The sequence below is a fragment of the Sebastes umbrosus genome, chromosome 8 (genome assembly GCF_015220745.1).
Source record: "Sebastes umbrosus isolate fSebUmb1 chromosome 8, fSebUmb1.pri, whole genome shotgun sequence".
Taxonomy (NCBI): domain Eukaryota; kingdom Metazoa; phylum Chordata; class Actinopteri; order Perciformes; family Sebastidae; genus Sebastes; species Sebastes umbrosus.
This window is the reverse complement of record NC_051276.1, coordinates 28,061,604-28,083,958: the sequence shown is the minus strand read 5'-3', so window position 1 is coordinate 28,083,958 and position 22,355 is coordinate 28,061,604. Positions and strand designations below refer to the sequence as shown.

At 38.4% G+C, this 22,355-nt stretch overlaps 3 protein-coding genes and 1 long non-coding RNA gene across 22 annotated transcripts in view; 2 read left to right on the top strand and 2 right to left on the bottom strand.

The window, feature by feature from the left end:
- Positions 1-5,199, bottom strand: part of LOC119493027 (potassium channel subfamily T member 1-like) — an 87,098-nt gene extending 81,899 nt beyond the window's left edge. For 17 of the 18 annotated variants that reach the window (XM_037777995.1, XM_037777987.1, XM_037777988.1 and 14 more), the window contains exon 1: positions 4,162-5,199. In XM_037777995.1, the coding sequence (XP_037633923.1) occupies positions 4,162-4,228 (67 nt within the window). In that variant the 5' untranslated portion in view covers positions 4,229-5,199. Of the gene's footprint in view, positions 1-2,833; positions 3,138-4,161 lie in introns of those variants that run through there. The other variant, XM_037777992.1, reaches the window with a different exon arrangement.
- LOC119493033 lies at positions 3,344-9,457 on the top strand. The gene is made up of 3 exons (XR_005207892.1): positions 3,344-3,496; positions 8,507-8,589; positions 9,318-9,457. It is a non-coding gene; the product is annotated as an uncharacterized LOC119493033 (long non-coding RNA).
- On the bottom strand, positions 5,588-21,190 carry LOC119493031 (kelch-like protein 20). 2 transcript variants are annotated; one of them, XM_037778013.1, is made up of 8 exons: positions 21,008-21,190; positions 17,703-17,851; positions 15,594-15,777; positions 12,325-12,468; positions 11,425-11,558; positions 9,286-9,497; positions 8,463-8,569; positions 5,588-6,389 (listed from the first exon to the last, which is right to left on the bottom strand). In XM_037778013.1, exons 2-8 carry the CDS (start codon positions 17,815-17,817, stop codon positions 6,332-6,334), a joined length of 954 nt encoding a protein of 317 aa, XP_037633941.1. In that variant the 5' UTR covers positions 17,818-17,851; positions 21,008-21,190; the 3' UTR covers positions 5,588-6,331. The 2 variants fall into 2 exon arrangements, with proteins under 2 accessions (XP_037633941.1, XP_037633940.1); XM_037778012.1 differs by lacking the exon at positions 21,008-21,190 and adding an exon at positions 19,025-19,292.
- LOC119493032 (methyltransferase-like protein 27) overlaps positions 13,746-22,355 on the top strand; it is a 25,991-nt gene continuing 17,381 nt past the window's right edge. The window contains exon 1 of the mRNA XM_037778017.1: positions 13,746-13,849. The gene's annotated coding sequence lies outside the window, so the exon portion shown is untranslated. The remainder of the gene's footprint in view (positions 13,850-22,355) is intronic.

Sequence of the window (22,355 nt, the reverse complement as noted above, 5' to 3'; positions counted from 1 at the left end):
TGTTTTGGCTGATGGATACGGAACGGATATGACATCACGTTACTCAGACTACAACAATAAAAGCGATAACATCCGTCTACCTCCGCATATACTCCAATGAAGCAATTGTATTTATTCTGGAATTAAAAAAAAATAAATTTCAAAAATGTAGAAAAACAAATTGCGATACATAGGTGAATCTATTTTTTCCCATGTACAAGAATGCATGTTCTCTCCGGCTAAACATGATGGGCTTCTTTCGTGTTTGTTTCTAATTTAATTCAATTTAATTTATTTATATATAGCTAATCAAATCATAACAGCAGTTATCTCAAGACACTTTTCATATAGAGCAGGTCTAGACCGTTGTCTATAATTTACAGAGACCCAACATGAAATCCCCCATGTGCAAGCTCTATGGCGACAGTGGCAATAAAAAAGACCTCCTCCTTTAATGGGTAGAAAAGCTTATTTCATAGATGGCTTTAACAGGTCCAGTCACATGATTTATTGTAGGGATGCACCGATACCGGCCTATACCCAAAGCCCAGGTATCGCTATCGGTATCAAGAATGAAAAAGTCGGATCAGTGCATCCCTAATTTATAGGTGTATCCCATGGAGATGACTTTTATTCCCCCCTAAAGCCTCTAGAGAGGAACAATAAGTGGGCAATACAGAGCTGTGTTTTTGTCTGCGGTCATCATAGTACCGTGTGGGCAGCCTTGAGTGGGCTAATAGCACCCAGAGACATGCTCTCCTTGATTTACCAGTGAGGAAAGAGAGTGGAGAGATGACAAATTAGTGTGCTGGTGAGGAGAAGGGAGGAAAACATGAAATAAAGGAGGTCAGTATGGAGAACTGTATAGAACACATTGCCCTCATTGTGTCATTTACTTTAGGAGAAGGGAGAGGTCAGGGAGAGCTGGTGACTGTAAGAAAAGTCCACCAAAATGAGTCTTTTCCTCTATTAAAATACAGAATCTGCACTCTGCAACCTCTGAGAGATGACTTAATGGATGAGGCAAAGTGACCACAACAATAGGGAACAGAATTGCTCCCGGTAAGAGGCTCGCTCCACTTAATGGAAAGAATACCGCAGATTCAGACCAAAGAAAGCAGATGAAGCGAGGAAAAAATGCATGCAGGACACAGATAAAATTAGTCTCTAAATAAATAATAAGATCCAGGGTGAGAGTAAAAAAACATGATGAAGACTTGTCTTACAAGATCTGTGAAAAATCTGTAGTCTTCTTCAAAATTATGTAGGTCCAAGATAGATGTCACACTTACAGTACTGTATATGAGATCACAATGCAGAGACAAACAACAATATCTAAACATTAGGCATGTTCCAACAATTTTACTTTTCCTTTGAACACTGACAGTGTATTGTAAGTTTTTCCTTATGGTTATACAAAAACATTAATTAATTAATTTGGACATCTTTGAAGCACAGTCATCCTATTCAAAGGAAAGTTTGTGAGTGACAACACAAAGCTACTCCCATGTGTACAAAACAGGTAAGTAATTTCACTTTTGGTCACTATGAAAATGGTCATGACAGTTTCATATAGCTACTGCTGATCAACCAAAACATCTGCAAATAAGTCCATGATAGTTTCATATAGCTGCTGCTGATCAACCAAAACAACCCTAATTAAGTCCATGACAGTTTCATGTAGCTACTGCTGATCAACCAAAACATCTGCAATTAAGTCCATGACAGTTTCATGTAGCTACTGCTGATCAACCAAAACAACCCTAATTAAGTCCATGACAGTTTCATACAGCTACTGCTGATCAACCAAAACATCTGCAATTAAGTCCATGACAGTTTCATGTAGCTACTGCTGATCAACCAAAACATCTGCAATTAAGTCCATGACAGTTTCATATAGCTACTGCTGATCAACCAAAGCATCTGCAATTAAGTCCATGACAGTTTCATGTAGCTACTGCTGATCAACCAAAGCATCTGCAATTAAGTCCATGACAGTTTCCTATAAACATCTGCAATTAAGTCCATGACAGTTTCATATAGCTACTGCTGATCAACCAAAGCATCTGCAATTAAGTCCATGACAGTTTCCTATAAACATCTGCAATTAAGTCCATGACAGTTTCATATAGCTACTGCTGAGCAACCAAAACATCTGCAATTAAGTCCATGGCAGTTTCATATAAACATCTGCAATTAAGTCCATGACAGTTTCATATAGCCACTGCTGATCAACCAAAACATCTGCAATTAAGTCCATGACAGTTTCATATAGCCACTGCTGATCAACCAAAACATCTGCAATTAAGTCCATGACAGTTTCATATAGCTACTGCTGATTAACCAAAACATCTGCAATTAAGTCCATGACAGTTTCAGATAAACATCTGCAATTAAGTCCATGACAGTTTCAGATAAACATCTGCAATTAAGTCCATGACAGTTTCATATAGCTACTGCTGAGCAACCAAAACATCTGCAATTAAGTCCATGACAGGTTCATATAGCTAGTGCTGATCAACCAAAACATCTGCAATTAAGTCCAATATAAATATTAGGGCGTCACCACACAAATAGCTAATAGCTAACAAATATTGAGGTCAGTTAACTCCACCAGGAGTAACAAATACAACAAATCTGTACCACAAAAGCTTACAGTATCACTTAATTTCCACAATATTAAATCAATAAGTTCACATAGAGTAACATCCCCTTTAGAATAGCAATGGTATTGCCTAGAGACACAATAATAGACAGATAAACTTGTAAATGAGCACTGTGAGTTAAAGTCAGGCTTACCAGAGGAACATAGGGTTACAGTTAAGTCACATAACTTCTTGCTAACTCGGTTGACCTGTCTGTGTTGACCGAGGTCCCATCATCGTAGAGACATGTTAGGTTTAGTTAACCTCCATTCACTGCTCATGCTCAAGCAGCAGCGTTGCCTGTGTGACTGTTTGCCATAAACGCGCCTCTCAGAGAGCTCCGTCATCGTCAAAATGGTAATTAGAAAGGGGAAAGGGGAGGGAAGTCGACTCAAGCGAATTAGGGGGTTAAATAAGATTTAACGGAGGTAGTTTAAGCATTAAATAATCCGCTGTAGGTCCAATTTGGCGACAAAACACACGTGTTTTGGCTAGCTAACTATCTGGAGTAGGTTCGCGCTTGCTGGGTTATTTAGAAAATAAAAAACGAGTCCTGGTTCCTCGACGCTGATTGGCTGACACGCGTTCTAAACCGTTGTAATTTACCGCACACCTGACAGTTAATTCAGATATCAATGCGCCCAACTGCCACCGCCACCGCCACCAATACTGTCTGTGTCGCCTAGCAACAACTTTATTGAAGAACTACATCGCTCGGCGGAAGGAAGGAAGAGGGATTAACTGTTACATTTTTAGTCTTTAGTCGATTATAATATAAACGTGATTTTCCACTTGCCTTTGTTGTTTTTAATTAGCTCGTGTTTTTCCAGCTTGCTCTTACATCACAACCCCTGGTTTTAAAACAAATCACAGTAAGTACCGCTTCTTAACATCTAAAATAAGGACATCATGTAGCTGGTTTCCATGGTTTTTTTTCTGTCAGCATCAGCATCCTCTTTCCTCCCCAGGACAGAGCAGCATCTCAAGTCACCTCACTGGTGCCTCGCCATCTACCGGATAACTTTGACTACTGAGGGGAAATGGATATGTTTGATGCTGACAGGAAACTTCTCATAAAAAAAGGCTTTTAGTGAAATGAATAGAACCTAAGAATAGAAATTATGCATCGTCATGATTATATGCTCAACCCATTTGCTAAATAAAGTCTGTGTTGTGTAAAGATGCAAGACTGCGCCTGTATGTCTAGACAAATTAGACTGTCTGTTTTATAAGCTATAATGTAATGGTGCTAGTATTGATCCAGTGTATGTACACTGTCTTCATCAGTCAGAGTCATCTGGTGGTGGAAATCTGTATGTACTTGTGAATGCTATAACATTTACATATCAGTCAGTAAAAAACAAATGCAATGCTTTAAATTGCCTGTGTAGACATTTTAATTAGACCATAACAGTCCCTAAATGATAAGTTATTTATTCTCATAATATCCATAACATCAATGATGAAGTATACAGTGCATGCAAAGTCTTGGCAACTTGTAGAAATCCACATTTTTTTATCTTCTGCTAAAACATACCTGCAAGAGATCTGTCCTCTGCTATTTGCCTCACAATCGTCCCCCTCAAATTGAAAAATATATTCATTCTGTGTGCTCTCAGGGACTGATGGGGAGACACCGCTGGCTCTGGTGTGTGTCTCTGGTGTGTGTCTCTGGAAAAAGCCGCGTAGCTCTGTGTGCCTTTTCCTTGTGCTCAGCCTCTCCACATTTCATCCCATTATTCTCCAGGGGAAAGAGCTCTGAGAGCGTCATCATTTCAAAAGCCCACACAGCCACTTATGCTTTCCCATGCCAGCAGTCAGATTTCACTCACTCGTTTATCGCACTCAGGATCTTGATTCCCACAGATTTTCTTTTCCACAACTTGATCCATTTAGTAATTTTTACAACCCATTCTGTGGCTGCCTCGCCTAATTGGTGAATGTTTATACAAGAATATGATGGAGTTATTTGTTTACAGTCAATGCCGGGCATCACAGATATTCACAGAAGCTGACGTACATATGAAATGTGGTGATATGATACGTAGATATATGCTTTATTGTCCCCATGGGGAGATTTTACTCTACAAAGCTAGACCTGTCAACACATTTGTCACACAACACCAGCAAACAGAAGATATTAAAGAGGACACAAAAATACAATACATGATGAACATCAACATTTCAAAGTCAAAAAAATTATTGGAGCAATTCAGAAAGGCTCATAACTTATAAAACACATCATTACTCTGTACCATTATGACATTTTACCAGGCCATATAGAGTGCCCCATGACGTATTTTTGTTGGTCAACCAGGAAGTTAGCATCGCCCTTGGTTCCTTCAACAAAAAGCCAATGGGATTTTTCCATTGGGTTTTGGATTATTGCAGAAAATGATCTCAGTGGTAAACACACGTTTATGATACTTATATGTTTTGTTCAGCAAGATAATCTTCACAAATGAACACCACTCTTATGATTTTTGTGATGTCGTTTATTAGTCTCATTTAGCCACTTGTTAGCAACCGCCTTTTTTAAAGACATATACAGTAAAAGCTTAAAAATTTTCGAGTGGGGTATTTATTAATGTATTTTATATCGTAGAACAAAACATTAAAATCTCTTCAGCTTGTGTTAACCACAGACCTTATTTCAGGCATATAACTAAAAACCCATTCAAAAACCCATTGACTTCCAGATGAGGGAACCAGAAATGCTAAAATGCTAACTCATTTCCGGGTTTTAAAACTCATTCCTGTAACACTCTATTATGTCACTTTGAAAACACTCAGTACACTTTCTCCACTTCCAACAGCCACCATTTTCACCATCAAAACATCCTTTTACAATACACCAAGGTTCAAATTTACTCAAACTACTTAATCCTCAAAAGATTATTTTCTTACCTACAAATCCAGCACATTGTTTAACCAAACTCCTGCATTATTTCCATGTCTACCTCTGTCTTTATGGCTCATACCTGTTACTCCATCATCAATCATTAATCAGTACACAAATAACAATATTTACAAGTGGAACACTTTTTGAAACACCATCACTTTGTCATGACATTACAATGTTTTTTTCTAATATAAACTAATGAATCACTGTAATAACTGTAACTTCACAGTAAATGTTTATAGATTACTGTGATTAAGCAGTATGCTGCTGTAGAATCACTGTATTTAACTGTAACTTCACAGTAAATGTCTATCAGATTACTGATTTAGCAGTATACTCCTGTTGAATCACTGTATTTAATTGTAACTTCACAGTAAATGTCCACCACATTACTGTGATTTAGCAGTATGCTGCTGTAGAATCACTGTAACTTCACAGTAACCGAATCCGATCGAATCGGAAAAAAAAATACAACTTGAAATGTATTTGCCGCTGATTCATCTCTGCAAAAGAGGTCTGTTTTGTAAGCGAGAGACCTAAAAAGACCCATAACTTTAATGGTACCTGGTATAGCCTACAGTATAATGTGCTTTAATTTAATGTTCGTAGTCATTTTGTAAGAGCAGCTGCCAGCTTTGACTAATGCAATGATGTCTCATTTTGGAGTGAACTCTTCAATTATTCAGTCATTACGCTGCCTTACTTGAACCGCATCACAATGTGTCCTGGAGCCCGGCGTACATTCATTAGGCTAGTTCTCTCTAACACCTCTGTGCTGCTCATATAATATGAGCATTGTTGAGTCTCAGCACAGCACAGCCACTCTCCCTCCTGGATGCTTGCTCTTCATGCTTCCAAAGTGTCTAAAAACAGATGGAGAGAGAAAACAGTCAGACACTGAAGCACTCCGATTCAGTGAGCAGCGGAGCCTGAAGGCATATATAAGATATAGGAGCCTTACATGAGCTCGGTACATGAATCACAAAGCGACTCTATTTGTCTGGCTGTAAGCAGCAGACTTTCTTGATGTTAAGTATTTTTGTCTTTAGCTTGAAATTCATCCGACAACTGTATCAAAATGGCAAGATAGACCGTAATTTGTAACATGAATTAATGTAATGTTACATTTAAATTTAAATAAATAGGAGTAATTACTCCTGTGTTCTTGCACACTACATACAATTGTGAAAATCTTAAGTGTGTGATTTGATTATACATTCAATTATTCAACACAGTCTCACGGCAGTTCGACTTTCGACAACATATTTTTCGTGTGTTTTCCTACGAATGTTCAGCAACACGTGACGCATGTGTCAATTTCCGCTCCAGTCTTTTCAAAAGAAAACTACTTAGTTAGGTTTAGGTATAGATCAACTTGGTTAGGCTTTGGCAACAAAACTACTTAGTTAGGTTTAGGAAAAGATTGTTGTTTGGGTTAAAATAACACTGGAAGTGGCGTAACTTAAGTACGGAAGTTAAATGACAAAAACTACTTGTTAGGTTTAGGAAATAATTGACTTGGCTAGGTTTAGGCAACAAAACTACTTAGCTAGGTTTAGGAAATGATCGACTTGGTTAGGTTTAGGCAACAAAACTACTTAGTTAGGTTTAGGAAATAATCCACTTAGTTAGGTTTAGGCAACAAAACTACTTAGTAAGGTTTAGGAAAAGATCGTGGTTTGGGTTAAAATAACACAAGAAGTGGTGTAAGTTAAGTACGGAAGTTAAATGACAAAAACTACTTGTTAGGTTTGGGAAATGATCGACTTGGTTAGGTTTAAGCAACAAAACTACTTAGTTAGGTTTAGGCAATGATAGCAGTTTGGGTTAAAATAACTCCGGAAGTGCCGTAACTTAATTACTGAAGTTACGTGACAAATAAATCAACTCTGACTTGTGATTTCACACAGGACACGAACACCGATTTCCTGGGCGAAGGTCTGGTGTTTTTTGACCCAACTATCCACCCTGACCTCCTCTCTATGTTGCGTTTGCTGCACTTTATACTTCCTGGATCACAATTACATGGATTACATACGAATTGATTTTGTGCTGAACATCACAATTTTTTTTTTTAATTTGTGTCTATGTACACAAATCAATACATTAAATGTTGTGACTATTTCACTAATCATTACATTTGGGCCAAATTAAATGATTGGACAGGTTTATTACAGTCATGCAACAGCCACAGATACACAGATTATGTCAGAGCATTTCATTTATTGATTGCTGTAGGGATGTAAAGATAATTTCAACAAATATAACACTTTTTTTTTTTAAGAACACTACCAACCCTAGCTTTAATGTAATGTTTCATTTAATTACTCTGGATGATAAGGCTATTTTCCTTTTCCTTATTCATCATAACGCTTTTTAGGAAATGTCTTGCCTCTTCGTCTCTTTGACCAAAATCAGAGTCAACATGTTTTTCCTTTTACAGCACCACACTGCGGCTTGTGTACTTTCAGACTAAGTACAATTGTAAATAATTGAAACTTTTTATTGCTCACAAGTGTGTGATCCGATTATACATATGATTATTTATCCATCTCACTGTTACTTAGTTAGCCCCTCTCTGCTGATAAAAAAACAGAGTGGATCAGGAAAACTCATCTATCACTTCTCCCTTTAAATTGATTAATAATAAAAAAAACAGTAGATCATAATGCTTCAATATTGATTGATACAATATATTGTATGTTTTGCACTGCTGTATTCAAGGCTTGGTTATCCCTGCATCCTTGTGTTGTGTTGTTTTGGCAGTATGGTTTCTGCAAACCGCATCAACAGAGAATGGAAACAAACATATCTTTGAGCTCAGGGCATTATTTGAATGATGAGTAATCTCTTGGAGGCCCAGTTTTTTAAAAAACGCCACCGCAATGAGCACTAAGCAGCATCGAGGATGTCACGGCGGTGGTTTTTCATCTTACCTCCATGTGTTGGTGTCATGACAGTACGCTTCTATTGTTTTCAGATTGGTGACACCATCAGAGCCTCCCACAGCCATCAAGGCGCCGTTGAACACAACAAGGGACATCTGAGGAACAATATACAATAGTGAGTATGAAAGAATTGTATGACATTTTTAAATAAAAATGTTCTATTGACTATTTTTTTTAATATTGCAAACCATCAGTAATCCAGGGGGGTTCCTTAAAGAGTTAAACAATTACACTGCACCATCATATACTTTTGTAACAGCATAAAGTCAATAGTTTTACCATTGAATACACAAAATATGTTATCAAGACACCTTTCATCATCAATAGTGACCCATTTGGGATGAATTGTGATCTCTTAATGTTTCATTTCGCACCATCATCAGGTCAAAATGGTTCATTTCTTCCATATTTGGTTTAGGACCAAATATTTGCAAAACTAATAGTATCCCCAACAGCCTCATCTGTGCCTTGTGTTTATTGGCAAATGCTAACACACTAAACTAAGCTGGTGTTTTTAGATTATACCTGCCAATCCATCCATGGCATGCCAGAAAAAAAATTTGTTACCATTATTTCCCCTGCTATTGTAGAGGAAAAAAAACAACAAACATTTTGACTCAGGGATCCAAAAATAGTAATGACACCCTGAACCTCTACTGAAATATTAGGTAATCTGTTAAGGGAAATTATGTCCTTCCTTCAGTCATGTCAGTCGTATTACTTCTCTCCATCTTTGGATGTAAAAATAAACTGGACCTTAAATCTGAAGGGAGGCTTGACATCTGATGTGTCTTAGTGATCCATTACTCACATTGTCCCTCTTGCTCCTCATGCGTTTGACAGGAGTCCACCTCATGTTGTCCGGGTCAAACTTCTCCGCACCGCAGAGCTCCAGGTTGAGCTCGTCTCTGCCCCCGGCCACGTAGATGCGTCCCAGGTACACGGCGCACCCGGCATTCTCCCTGGGACTCAGCATGTGGGCGCATATCGACCAGCTACCGTCTACAGGGTTGTACCGCTCCACTGGGGTACATTTAGAGGACAGCAGGAGTCAAAAGAGGCCATATATTCCATATCATACACACTCTGTATGAGTAACACTACTTTACAGACAGGCTGTGTTTATATTTATATACAAAAATGTCTAGGGTACATTGAATGCAACATAAAAAGATGGAAATGTCTGCCAGATAGCAAGATACAAATGATGTGAATATATATATATATTTTTTTTTTCAATAAAAAGCCTCTTTAAAATGAGAAGAAATAATAATAATAATAATAGATTGATGGGATCCAAAAAAGGTTGTGGGAATTTCACTGACGTGCACTTCTCACAGACTGAAATAGTCAGTGGCAAGTAGCAGCACAACATGACCCCTGTTTATCTTTGGCAAGGTCACGGGGCTTAAGAATGTGTGTGTGTGTGTGTGTGTGTGTGCGTGTGTGTGTGTGTGTGTGTGTGTGTGTGTGTGTGTGTGTGTGTGTGTGTGTGAATATGAGCTAGAATAAAAGGTCAAGCTAGTCGTTACGTGACTTAAGTCCTGCCACACGTCAAAAAGCTGTCAAACACAGCTGAGATTTTTTTTTTTTTCATATAGTTATGGGAACAAGTCAATTCACAAAATACCCCCAAGCACTAAATAACAATTGACTGTATTTGTTAGTAGCATTCCCACATAAATAAATGATCTGCCTCACTTTAAGCCTCTTTCATTTATTATTCTTTTTACAGTTGTGCTACTTTGTATGATCTGTGCCAGCTGTAACAAGTCACATATAAACTCAATGAGCACTCGCAGACAATTAAGAATAAGTGCATGTAGTTGCATTTATAATTGAGTTTTCCTATGGAAATTCAATTAGTCGATAGAAGAAAAATGAATCACTGCCAATTCTGAGAATCAAGGAATCATTTAAAGGGTTACTTTGGTATTTTCCCAACGTGGACCCTACTGTATTTTTCCATGTTTCTGTGTCTAAGTGACTAATAGCGACAACAATATCTGAAATTGGTCCAGTATTGAGGGAGAGTGCAGCAGGCGGCAGCTGCTCACAAGCTGCAATGTAATCCTATTGGGGCAAGCCAGTACCGTCATTCACTAAAAGTGCCCGTTTTTGTCAATGCAGGCTTTGATTGTTATTATAAATATCTGAAATTATGGAAAGAGCCTCGCTCAAGGAGGAGTCTCGTTGTGAAATCTGGCGAGGTGACGTGTTACCGGAGGACATCATACTGTACATCCATGGTGGAAACGTGAGTGCCAGCTGGGCAGAGTTTGTTGTGTTGGAGTACAGAGAGCGTAGCTTAGTGTTATCTAAAAGATTTTCAATGTCATGGCTGAACATTTGGATGATTTCCACAATGTGGATGAGGTCTTTGAATTCGATGGCTGCCGCATTTATTTGAGCCAGAGTATACGGACATTCATATTTCACAACGAGACTTCTCCTTGAGCGGGACTTGGACACAATAACAAACAGACCTGATCAAGTGAAAGGTAAGAAAAACATTTTATTTCTCTGTAGGGTCCTTTCCATGATGTTGTCCGACACTTATAATCACAATCTGAGCCTGCCAGTGGCAAAAACAAGCACTTTTAGTGGACGTAATGCTACATCGACGCTGCTCACTTGCCCTCCCAGCTCATTTCACAGCTACTGGTTACAGTGTTCTGCCTCAATACCAAAACCAATTCCAAAAATTGTTGTCCCCCATTAGTCAGTTAGCACGAAAACATGGGAAAATAGGGTCGAAAAATACCTTAGTTACACTTTAAATCATTTATCAAAGCAAGAATGCCTGACGTTTGTTGGTGCCGGCTTCTCAAATGTGAAGATTTGAAGGATTTTTCTGTTTTATATCATTTCAGATTGATTAACTTTGGGTGTTGGGCTCACAATTTTTGAGCGTCAAAGACAGTCTTTTATCTGTAACCTCATCTCTCACCTGAGTTCAGAGCCATGTCACCATCATTCCCTCCGATCACGTACAGGTGACCCTCCAGCACAGCGGCCACTGCTCTGGTGCGTCTGGTCAGCATCGCTGCCTGCTTGCTCCATGTGTTCATTTTGGGGTCATACCTAGAATAAAAAAACAACAACAACAATGGGTTAGCAAGACTAATTTAACAAATCTGTCAGTCATTCATGTTTTTAACTCCAATGAATCATGTCTCCCTTCCTCTGAGTCAGCCACTTCAGACTGCTTTCACATTAATGTTAGAAGTCAGCTAATTAAAATCATTGGTACTTTCATTTTAGATGATGCAGCCTAGTTTTGTCTCACAAAGAAAAATGGAAATGTGCTTTAAAGATTTTTTTCTTTAATAATAATAATCTTTATTGTGCACAAATGTGGAAATTTGCCTTGGGCTTCACAGGTTGGTTAAAACACATCATAGTACATCACAATACACACAGTAAATAGCACAACATGTAGTAAATCACAGTGAATAAGTGTGAATGGTGTTTATGAATTTAGTCAAGTTATTGCATTTGGTATGAAAGACTTTTTGTAAATGTTCTTGGTTGCTGCGGTGGATCTATAGCGTCTTCCTTTTTCTTTAAAAAGGAGATGAAAGGTATCAGACACAATTCGTCAGACTTTTTGTTTCGCCTGTGTTATATATATATTTTTATATTCCTAAATATGACAGGCATTGTGGGGACTCACTATAACCAGCTCCTTAGTCTTACTTTATTTACCTTTTGACTGCAGGATTTTATGGGGAAAATAATGACTAGATGTCTTGAACACAGTCTCATTTGTTTACAGTTTGTGTTAAAAGGATTGACAGTTAATTTCAAGATAAGACATTGACCTTTTGCAGCACTCATGCTTCAGTACCTCTCCACAGTATTTATGGCAGCAATGCCGTCGTGTCCTCCAATAGCGTACAGGTATCCGTCCATCTCCACCAGACACACTCCGCTGCGGGGCCTGCTCAAGGGTGCTACATCTGTACTCCAGCTGTCTGTGTCGGGGTTGTACCTGCCAGGACGGATGGGTCCAGGATGTCAAAGTGTTGGTGGAAAGTTAAATCAGGTGCTGCTGGTAATAACAACTTGAGTAGAGCCAACACAAGCTTTCATAGAAATGTATATTGCAGGGCTGTCAAACGATTAATCGCAAATTGATCACACATTTTTTATTTGTTAAAAATGTACCTTAAAGGGAGATTTGTCATGTATTTAATACTTTTATCAACATAGGAGTGGACAAATATGCTCGCTTTATGCAAATGTATGTATATATATATTATTGGAAATCAATTAACAACACAAAACAATGAGAAATATTGTCCGGAAACCCTCACAGGTACTGCATTTAGCATGCACAAATCATAAAATGGCAAACTGCAGCCCAACTGGCAACAACAGCTGTCAGTGTGTCAGTGTGCTGACTTGAATATGACTTGCATATCTGTAAAGGGGAGACTCGTGGGTACCCACAAAACCCATTTTCATTCACATATCTTGAGGTCAGAGGTCAAGGGACCCCTTTGAAAATGGCCATGTCAGTTTTTCCTCGCCTAAATTTAGCGTAAGTTTGGAACGTTATTTAGGCTCCTTCATGACAAGCTAGTATGACATGGTTAGTACCAATGGATTCCTTAGGTTTTTCTCGTTTCATATGATACCAGTATCTTCACTGTAGCTATAGTTGCATTAAAACAAATTAGCGTTAACGTGTTATCATCAATTTCAATTTGACAGCCTATTGTTTTGCAAGTGTGTGTGTTTGTTTGAGGAACACTTTCACACTGAGAGAAAGTTTTGGAGCTGTATAAACATCTGCCAGTGTTTCCTCTCCACTGGAAGGCTATTAAAATAGTTTTCTCTAGGCCATTAGATGAAAACTAACATCCATCAAAAACAGAACTTCCTTCTAATTGGCAAAGATCTTGTCAGCAATTCCTCCGAAATACTCTTAGAGACACAGTATCTACCCCTCAGAGATCAGATGCACTCTGATAACCAAAATGACAGCGAGCTGGTTCTGGCCATTAACAGCTGATCAGTCTGCTGGGCAGTGCTGGTCATTCCCTGCTGGTCTGCAGCCAGCAGAGCACAATCATTATGGGGTCAACTGGCTGGAATTCAGTTAAGGAGTGTCTGTCTGTGGGAAGTGGGAGCAGAGCCAGCTCATTTGAGACTTCGGATAGAGTAGGAGGAGAGGAAATGGGAGAAAACAGGAGAGTATGTGTGTATGTGTGTTGTCCATATATCTCTGTGAGGACCAATTTGAGGTTTAGACCTGCAAAGTGAGGACATTTTTGGAAAGTGAGGACATTTTGGTCGGTCCTCACCTTCGGAGAGACCTTCAAAGGCCTGCTTGAAAGTTCAGACTTGGTTTTAAAGTTCAGGAAAGGGTAAGGGGCTATAATGCCAATGAATGTCCTCTAAAAGATGTGCACGGCTGTGTGTGTGTGTGTGTGTGTGTGAAAGAGAGTTTATTTTTGTCTGCTTCTGAGGAATAGATACCCCGGCAACATGAGAGTTTCAGGGAAATTAAAGTTTTCTCTTGTTTTCCAAGAGAAAAAAAGTTCAAAAATGTGGCAGGGTTACTGTGGGGCAATTGAAAAATAATAAGGAAATCCCACTAAGTGAGGATTTTGGGTGGTCTCTTGCTCACTAAAAAGATGGCTTGTGGTTTAATGTCTGAAGGTCTACATTTAATTTCTGCATTAATGCTGCCATCTGCTGTTCAGTGATGTGAACAACAACAATAAATAAAAACAAGATCTTTCTTTCTCCCAACAAATCTAGTGATAAAATATACAACTTGAGGTCAAAAGAATCGCTTTTAGCGTGAGTTTTTTATTCTAGTTAAATAGCAAACCTCAGGTTAAGTAATATTTTTAAAGAGAACAGTGAGTGGAAGCCAAGTCGTTTTGGCTGCATGTCATTTTGAGTGAAGGGCTCTGAAGAAAGTGAGAAATGCATATTATAGTTTTTTTTTCATGATGCATTTTGCTTTCCAGGTTATGTTTTGTGTATTGTCAATGTTCACTGAACATATCTGTAAAACATCTACATTTTACATGTGGATATTATTTTATATTCAGGGTAGATTTAAGTCAACTAGTAGTCAACTCTGTCACAGAATCAGAATCAGAAGTACCGTATTGATCCCCGGGGGCGTTACAGTTGCCCTCATTTAAACATAAAGAAATGTAAGAAAAAATAAATAAAGGAGGGTGTGACATGTAAATTATAATGCTACAATATAAACACAATATATGTAAAAATATAAACATATAAGTAAGTAGTAAAATTAAAAATAAGAAAATGAAAATAGAAGAAATAAATATTTGCATTAAGAGGTGCAGTATATAACAAATAACCACAGTGCAAATAAGTAAACACAAAATGAAGTGTGATCTATTAAGTGTGTTAACTATAAATGCCAGAATGGCATAAATAAGAAATTAGTAAGAATATTTTTTGAATATACAGTATAAATGCAGTATTAATGACAATTTTGCACAGTTGAATTATTGTACAGTTTTCTATATAGCAGCTGATGGGTGAAATACGTCCAGGAAGTAGTCACGTCTTTTGGGCTATAAAAGTCTGTCCATTATGTTTTGTGGCCTCTATGTTCTACAGTGCTGCTGCTATCTTGGTCGGGACTCTCATATAAAAGAGGTTATTAATCTCAGCGAGGCCTTTTTCCTGGTTAAATAACGTTATATAAACAGTGGGACAGAGGTTATGTGAAGTGCAGTAGCTCCCTGTTTTGGACTGTGACCTTAAGATATGACTGGTATCTCAAACTGTCCCCTAAAGCTACAACTTGCTTGCACTTTCCCTCACCGTGATAACTGCTGTGATGTAATGAAATGTCGGTTTGAATAAACCAGAAAATCGACTTAAAGAAACTATTTCGTTTGCAGCCTCTCGTGAATCATCAGCAGTTTGATGTTTGCATTTGACTTGAACATGAAATTCAAACAAACAAAATGTGTTCAGATGATGATATGAGGTTCTTACAGCGAGAAATCCCTCGCTTCAAGGAGCTTAAAGTGATAATACCATGGGAGAGAATTTGAAGTTTGACATTTCAAGATGCACAAATTGTTAGAAAAAAAGACATTTAGGATGCTCTCTCACCTCTCCACGCTGCTGTAACAGCGGAGGTGATCCTCCCCTCCCACGGTGTAGATCATTCCATCCAGTGTGCCCACCGCCACTTGGCCACGACTGTTGACCATGCGTGCTGCTGTTCTCCATTCGTTGTACTCTGGACAGAACTGTTCTACCAAACAGGATGGGTCGTTTTGGGTCCATCCCCCAACTGCCAACACAAAACAGAACCCTCATTATTTTACTATAATCCTCAGACCAAACACATCTTCTTCCTCTCTGCTTGGTGAACACCAGACCTGTCTTTATGGTGCTGCACATGTTTTTTCCTAGAATAATTGACGTAAAACAGAATCCTTTTAATCAGCAAATAGAAATATCAGTCTGCAACAGGCAGTGAAGAAGAGGTTTCTTTTACAGAACTTCCTCTTCTGGCTTCTTTTTTAAAATCATATCACACTTCTTTTTTTTTTGCAGTTATCTATATGCATAAGCAGTAAACACATTAAGGCATGGATCCAATAGTATTGAGCTGTTTTGTCTGGTTTCCATGGTGATCCTTGGCAGAAAGAGGTGCAATCCAGGAAAGTGAAAAAAAATATAGAAAAAGTGAACTCAAAAATATGATTAATTTATAAGACTGCAAATGAACAGATGGGTGACAAATTAAAGGAAAAAAACAACATGGTAAAAGGTGTTAGGCCATCAGGAGCCCTCTACATCAGTGTTTTTCTCTTAAGGGACCCCTTTTCTATCATTGAGTAAACTAACGACTCCTGACTAAGAGACATATTTTATGGATATTTCATATTATATTCAATGCATGACAATAACAGTACAGAATAACTACTATAAACTGTACAATTAACCAAAATAGAGAAACGCAATAACTGCAGCAAGTTTGTGTAAAACGAGCGATTTGGATACATTTTGAGCAGATTATTAGCTGTGATTATTACATCACAGATGAGTTTTCATGCTATTTTTAGGGACTTTTGATACAATTCCCTGTATTGTGTATTTCTTTTTAAATTTTAACAATCATTTATACTTGAAAGGCTTCTTTTTTTGACCAATTCAGTGTTTTCTTCTCCCTGAAAATGCTGAGATATAGGCCAATGGTATACATATTTTTAAAAGTTGTCTCATATCCCTTAAAATCAAGAAGGCTTTGCAACCCCCCATTGAAGCTTTGGTGACACCTAGTGGGGGTCGTGACCCCCCAGGTTGGGAACCAGTTTGCGAAGGCCATTTGATTCACATCATTTTCTATAAACATTGCGCCCTGTATGAGAGCATTTGTTATGTTTCTCCACTCATTCACTGAAGTTTGTCCTTTAATTTGTCACCTGTTAATATGATTTTAATAGTCTTTGTTTCGCCTTCAGGGTTTCACCTCTATTTACTTCTATTTACCCTTTTAATTTAATCCTCCAAAGCAGCCCTACCTTTCTAATACAATATGATCAGCAGTCTGCTTAGATACTATAGAGGCTACAGTATGTAATCCTATTAGTGTCGGTCCTATAATAACGTTCATTATTAACCGTGATGTCGATAATGACTTTGACAGGAGACTGAAGTTGTTTGAGTATTATATGTTAGCTATAGCCATTAAATATTAACAGAAGATCCTCGTTAGCAGACCGGAGCAATTACAGTGAAAGGTAACCACAGTGCTCTCTAGACAGCATGGTGTACGTACAGACACTGTAAGATCCGGCATGAATTGCTCTTTAAATTGGTCGATGTGAGGTGGATACATTAATTTGAAGAGCAGACTCCTGCATACTCCTTTTAAAGCTGCAAGTTTACACTTTAGCTAGCTCAGAACCTTTGAAGTTGTGTGTATGGACTGGGAAAGCTGCAAATGAATTGCCTTTCTTGCAATCAATTCATGTGTCTGGTACATTTCCCATATTGCAACTCAAGAACATCTTTCGTTAGACTTCCCCTGCCTGGTAAATACCAACTTCTTTTAAACTTCATTCAAACTCTCGTTATTTCTAAAGAATGCTCCTCAAAATCCTCCATCCAGAACCAGAACAGTTTAAACTGCACTTAAAAGTAAAAGTTCAGTATTCTTTAAAATCAGAAACTGTACTTGTCAGATGAACACCAAATGCAGCCACTGACCCACAAACATCATGTCATTGAAGACGTCTTTGGGGGGAAGTTTGCTGTGCTGTCTGCGAGGGGAGACAGTGGGTGACGTGCGGCGACGGCGCCCTCCTTTGCTCTCTTTGATCATCGTATGGCGAGACACTGGTTCGTCCAGGGCCGCCCTGAAACATGAACAAAGTGCAGTGATTACAAGGTCACAACTTACTCTTGAGAGAACTATTCAGCAAATGTTCTCATTAAGCAAATTCAGAGATATACAATTTTTCAATTATACTTTTTTTTAAATTGTCAAGTTTTCTTTATTGTCATGTGCATAACATTTACAGAGAAGCAGTCATTAACAATACCACCTAAGGTATTAGGTTTTGATCATATGAAATCCTAATGAATCCATTGGTACCAACCATGTCATACTAGCGTGTCGCAAAGGAGGTTAAATAATGCTCCAAAGTTATTCTAAATTTTTGTGAGGAAAAACTGGCATGGCCATTCTTGAAGGGGTCCCTTGACCTCTGACCTCAAGATATGTGAATGAAAATGGGTTCTATGGGTACCCACAAGTCTCCCCTTTACTGACATGCCCACTTTATGATAATCACATGCAGTTTGGGACAAGTCATAGTCAAGTCAGCACACTGACACACTGACAGCTGTTGTTGCCTGTTGGGCTGCAGTTTGCCATGTTATGATTTGAGCATATCTTTTTTTATACTAAATGCAGTACCTGTGAGGGTTTCTGGACAATATTTGTTGTTGTTTTGTGTTGTTAATTGATTTCCAATAATAAATATATACATACATTTTCATAAAGCAAGCATATTTGCCCACTCCCATGTTGATAAGAGTATTAAATACTTGACAAATCTCCCTTTAAGGTACATTTTGAACAGATACAAATGTGCGACTAATTTGCGATTAATCACAATTAAATATTTTGATCGATTGACGGCCCTATAAAATATACATATAAAAAATATAATATAAATTTGAGGTTAGATAGGCCTACAGTAATTGCAAAAATTCATAAACTGAATGAATATAGTAAATGTATATGCATAATGAGATGTAATAAACATATACATATACAGAGATGTAAACAGGTTGTAAAACAGTATGTAAAGTACAAAAGGTAAACAATATCAAGTATAACTTTATATGCAAGTATAAAAAGTACCATAATTTGTACATTTAATTTAGAATTAACTATGAACTTGAAATTCATTTATTACTGTAAAAATATGGGATGTCCAGTCATAATAAAAGATGGTAAGTTAATAAATGCCTCAGAGTCAACCAGCACAGAGGCTCTTAGTAATCAGGATGAATAATCTTACCCTTGCTCATTGTACACCCCCATGTTTTATGTCCTCAGTGCTTTGCTCAGGGTCTGCAGTCCAGATTTGTGCTTCTGCCTCACAGCAGCACCTTAGTGTCAGTCAGGTCTCTGTGCTTTATCACTACACGCCGCTCTGCCACCCTGCAGTCTGTCCTCAAACTATTGCCTGTCACAGCTTTCCGCTCGGTTGTACTTGACGGCTCCGAGGAGAAGAACGCCCTCCCCTTAGCAACACCACCAACCCCCGCTTCCTCAACTTCCAAGTGATTCATCCCACCATCCTGCAGCCTGAAACCCAACACTCCTCTCACACACCCCTCTTCCAGCTTCCTTTGGACAACTGTCATGCTGAAGGAATGGTAGACATGTACTTAATTTTAGGTTCAGAGGAGACTCCATCCGTGTCCTATAAGTTTAGACTGGGGACGGGCGACCATAGATCGTGGAGGGTCAATAGATTGAGGTATTGTGTTGGTTACTGTTCAGGCTTTCTACCTCTATTTTACTGTGAATGTACCATTAGTGTTGACAGAAGCATTTGTCTTCACCACAGGCCTCCAGATATCTGTTACTGTCTGAAAAGGAACCTGTCAGCTCCCTCCTGCAAATCTCTCACCCCTTCCATCACTTCTTGGCGTGACTACCTACAATGCTGCAGGACGCCTATATTTATAACTGTGTCCAGCGGAAACGCCTCAGATGGTATAGTGATTCATCCCATAGGTCAAAGAAGATAGGTCAAATACAAATTCTATGAAGTCACCGCTGTTCTGTTGTCAGTACACGGCTTCTATACATAGAGAGATAGATAGATAGATAAAAAGCAGATTAACCGTTCTCTCAAAACATTATTTGTATCGAATCACTTCATTTTAAACCGTTTACTCGAAGCCAGTGGTGGGAAGTAACTAAGTACATTTACTCAAGCATTGTACTGAAGTGCAATTTTGAGGTACTTGCACTTTATTCGAACATTTCCATGTTATGCTATACTTCTTATCCACCAAATTTCAAATGGACATTGTATATTTAGTACTTTCACTTCACTACATTTATTTAACAACTACTGCAAGACTTTAAAAACAAAAATTATGATCGGTTAAAAAAAATATGATGCATTTTTATAGATTAAATTGCCAATAGTGTATGAAAGAATTACAATTAGCTCCACCCTGACCAACTGCAACATTAAAGCACCATAATGGAGTATATTTAAAGTGTGGTATTGATACTTTTACTCAAGTAATTGATCTGATTCTGAATACTTCCTCCACCACTGGTTAAAGCCAGCATTTCCAAGTGGTATTATTGTTGGCGCCGCTGTTGCAAAGAAAACCGGACCGCTTTTTCCTCAAATCCTTGTAACACTAACCTACAACACAGGACACTCAGCATTTTGTTTTTTCACTTTAGTCGTTCCACTGTCCACCATTTCCATTACCAGGGATAGTAACTACAAAGAACTTGTATACTGATACTCTTTGGTAACTGAGGATAACTACCGATAGCTACCGGGGGAAACCAAATATGCTATTCTCTCCCTGTTTTGATAATAATGGCTGATACTCTTCCTTTTTGAGCCTTCATTTCCCCAGGAGATCGTACCCAGTGGCAGACAGAACAGCATTGTGAAAGCAAAGCTTATAAGGAACCAATCAAAACTCCGATGGTGACATTATTCTATAACCATTACATTGTGCTATCAACGTTTACTTCATAATGATTAAATAAAAAAAATATGTCTATTGCCACTTTAAAGTCACATTTAGTTTTTGACTTGACTTTTTTAACTTTTGATTTTGGAGTTTTTGACTTGGTTCCTGGATTTTGTCACATTTTCACTTTATGAGAGAATATTCTTCATGACATAAGGTCTGATAACATATTTCACCTTATCTGTCCTTCATCTCAAGCACGACACTAGCAAGAATAAAACTAGGTAGTTTTAAATAGTGTTAGATAGATAGATAGATAGACACACCAGGAGAAGCAGCAGCTGAGCTCTTGTCGACGAGGCCTTCAGAGTTAATCCAACAACAGATGAGTCCGAGGTCTTCAGGTACAGAGACACACAATAGATCCCTCCAATTATCCAGATGTGAGTAGCTGAGACTTTACTCTCTACTGAGATGATTAAAGTTTCCTCCTCCTCCTCCTCTGAGACGTCCAGAACAAACTCCCCTCAGAATCATCAGGGAGACCCAATCACTTTGCTGGCAGCTTTCATTTTGCCACTTTGTGACCCTGGCAGCTCGGTCACACCCGCCCGCCTGGGGCCACTTGAGCCATTCGGCTGTAAAATCCCAAATTTTTAGGATGTCAGGAGGTTTATTTAGGTCTGTGAGGATAAAAAAAACTGCTGACAGGCTGCCTTCTGGACCATAAACAGGTCCTCCATGTAAAGAGTCCGCATTTCTTCCTTGACCTGAAAAACATCAGCGGATGTGGGTCGCTGGATAGAACATTTCTTTTAAAAAAACTGCTGCAGCCGTCCGATAGAAATCATTATGATTTGTGGTGGACATCTGATAATTAATCAAAGTCCCAAAGCTGCTACCTTTTTCAATTAAATAGTCTCGACCCAGAAACCCAAATAAGTATGAATCAGACATAATTTGAGCTCGGTCAGGTGCAGATGGCATTTAAAATGAGCAAAAGAAGTGAAAGAAAGAAAAGTAGTTATTCTAAAAGCATTGCATCATAGAGGGGAAGTAACTGATGGATATCAACCCACAACAGGTGGTGAGCAAGAATCTTTTTCTGCAATCTTCTCCATATCTATGTCATGGTAGGGATGAGATAAAGCCTCATGCGATTAACACTATATGATTCTAATAAGAGCATCTGTATCACTTCCATCTTGTTATTGCCAGTACAGAGATACTTCAAGGCCTGGATGCAAGGGAGACAGTTAGCCTCACTAACAGTTTCATAACTGTCTTTTTTTGTTTATTCCTTAACACATAGAAACTAGGGTTGTCAAATGATTAAAATATTTAATTAAACGCACATTTTTTATCTGTTCAAAATGTACCTTAAAGGGAGATTTGTCAAGTATTTAATACTCTTATCAACATGGGAGTGGGCAAATATGCTGCTTTATGCAGATGTATGTATATAAAAGTGTGCTGACTTGACTATGACTTGCCCCAAACTGCATGTGATTATCATAAAGTGGGCATGTCTGTAAAGGGGAGACTCGTGGGTACCCATAGAACCCATTTTCATTCCCATATCTTGAGGTCAGCGGTCAAGGGACCCCTTTGAAAATGGCCATGCCAGTTTTTCCTCGCCAAAATGTGGCGTAAGTTTGGAGCGTTATTTAGCCT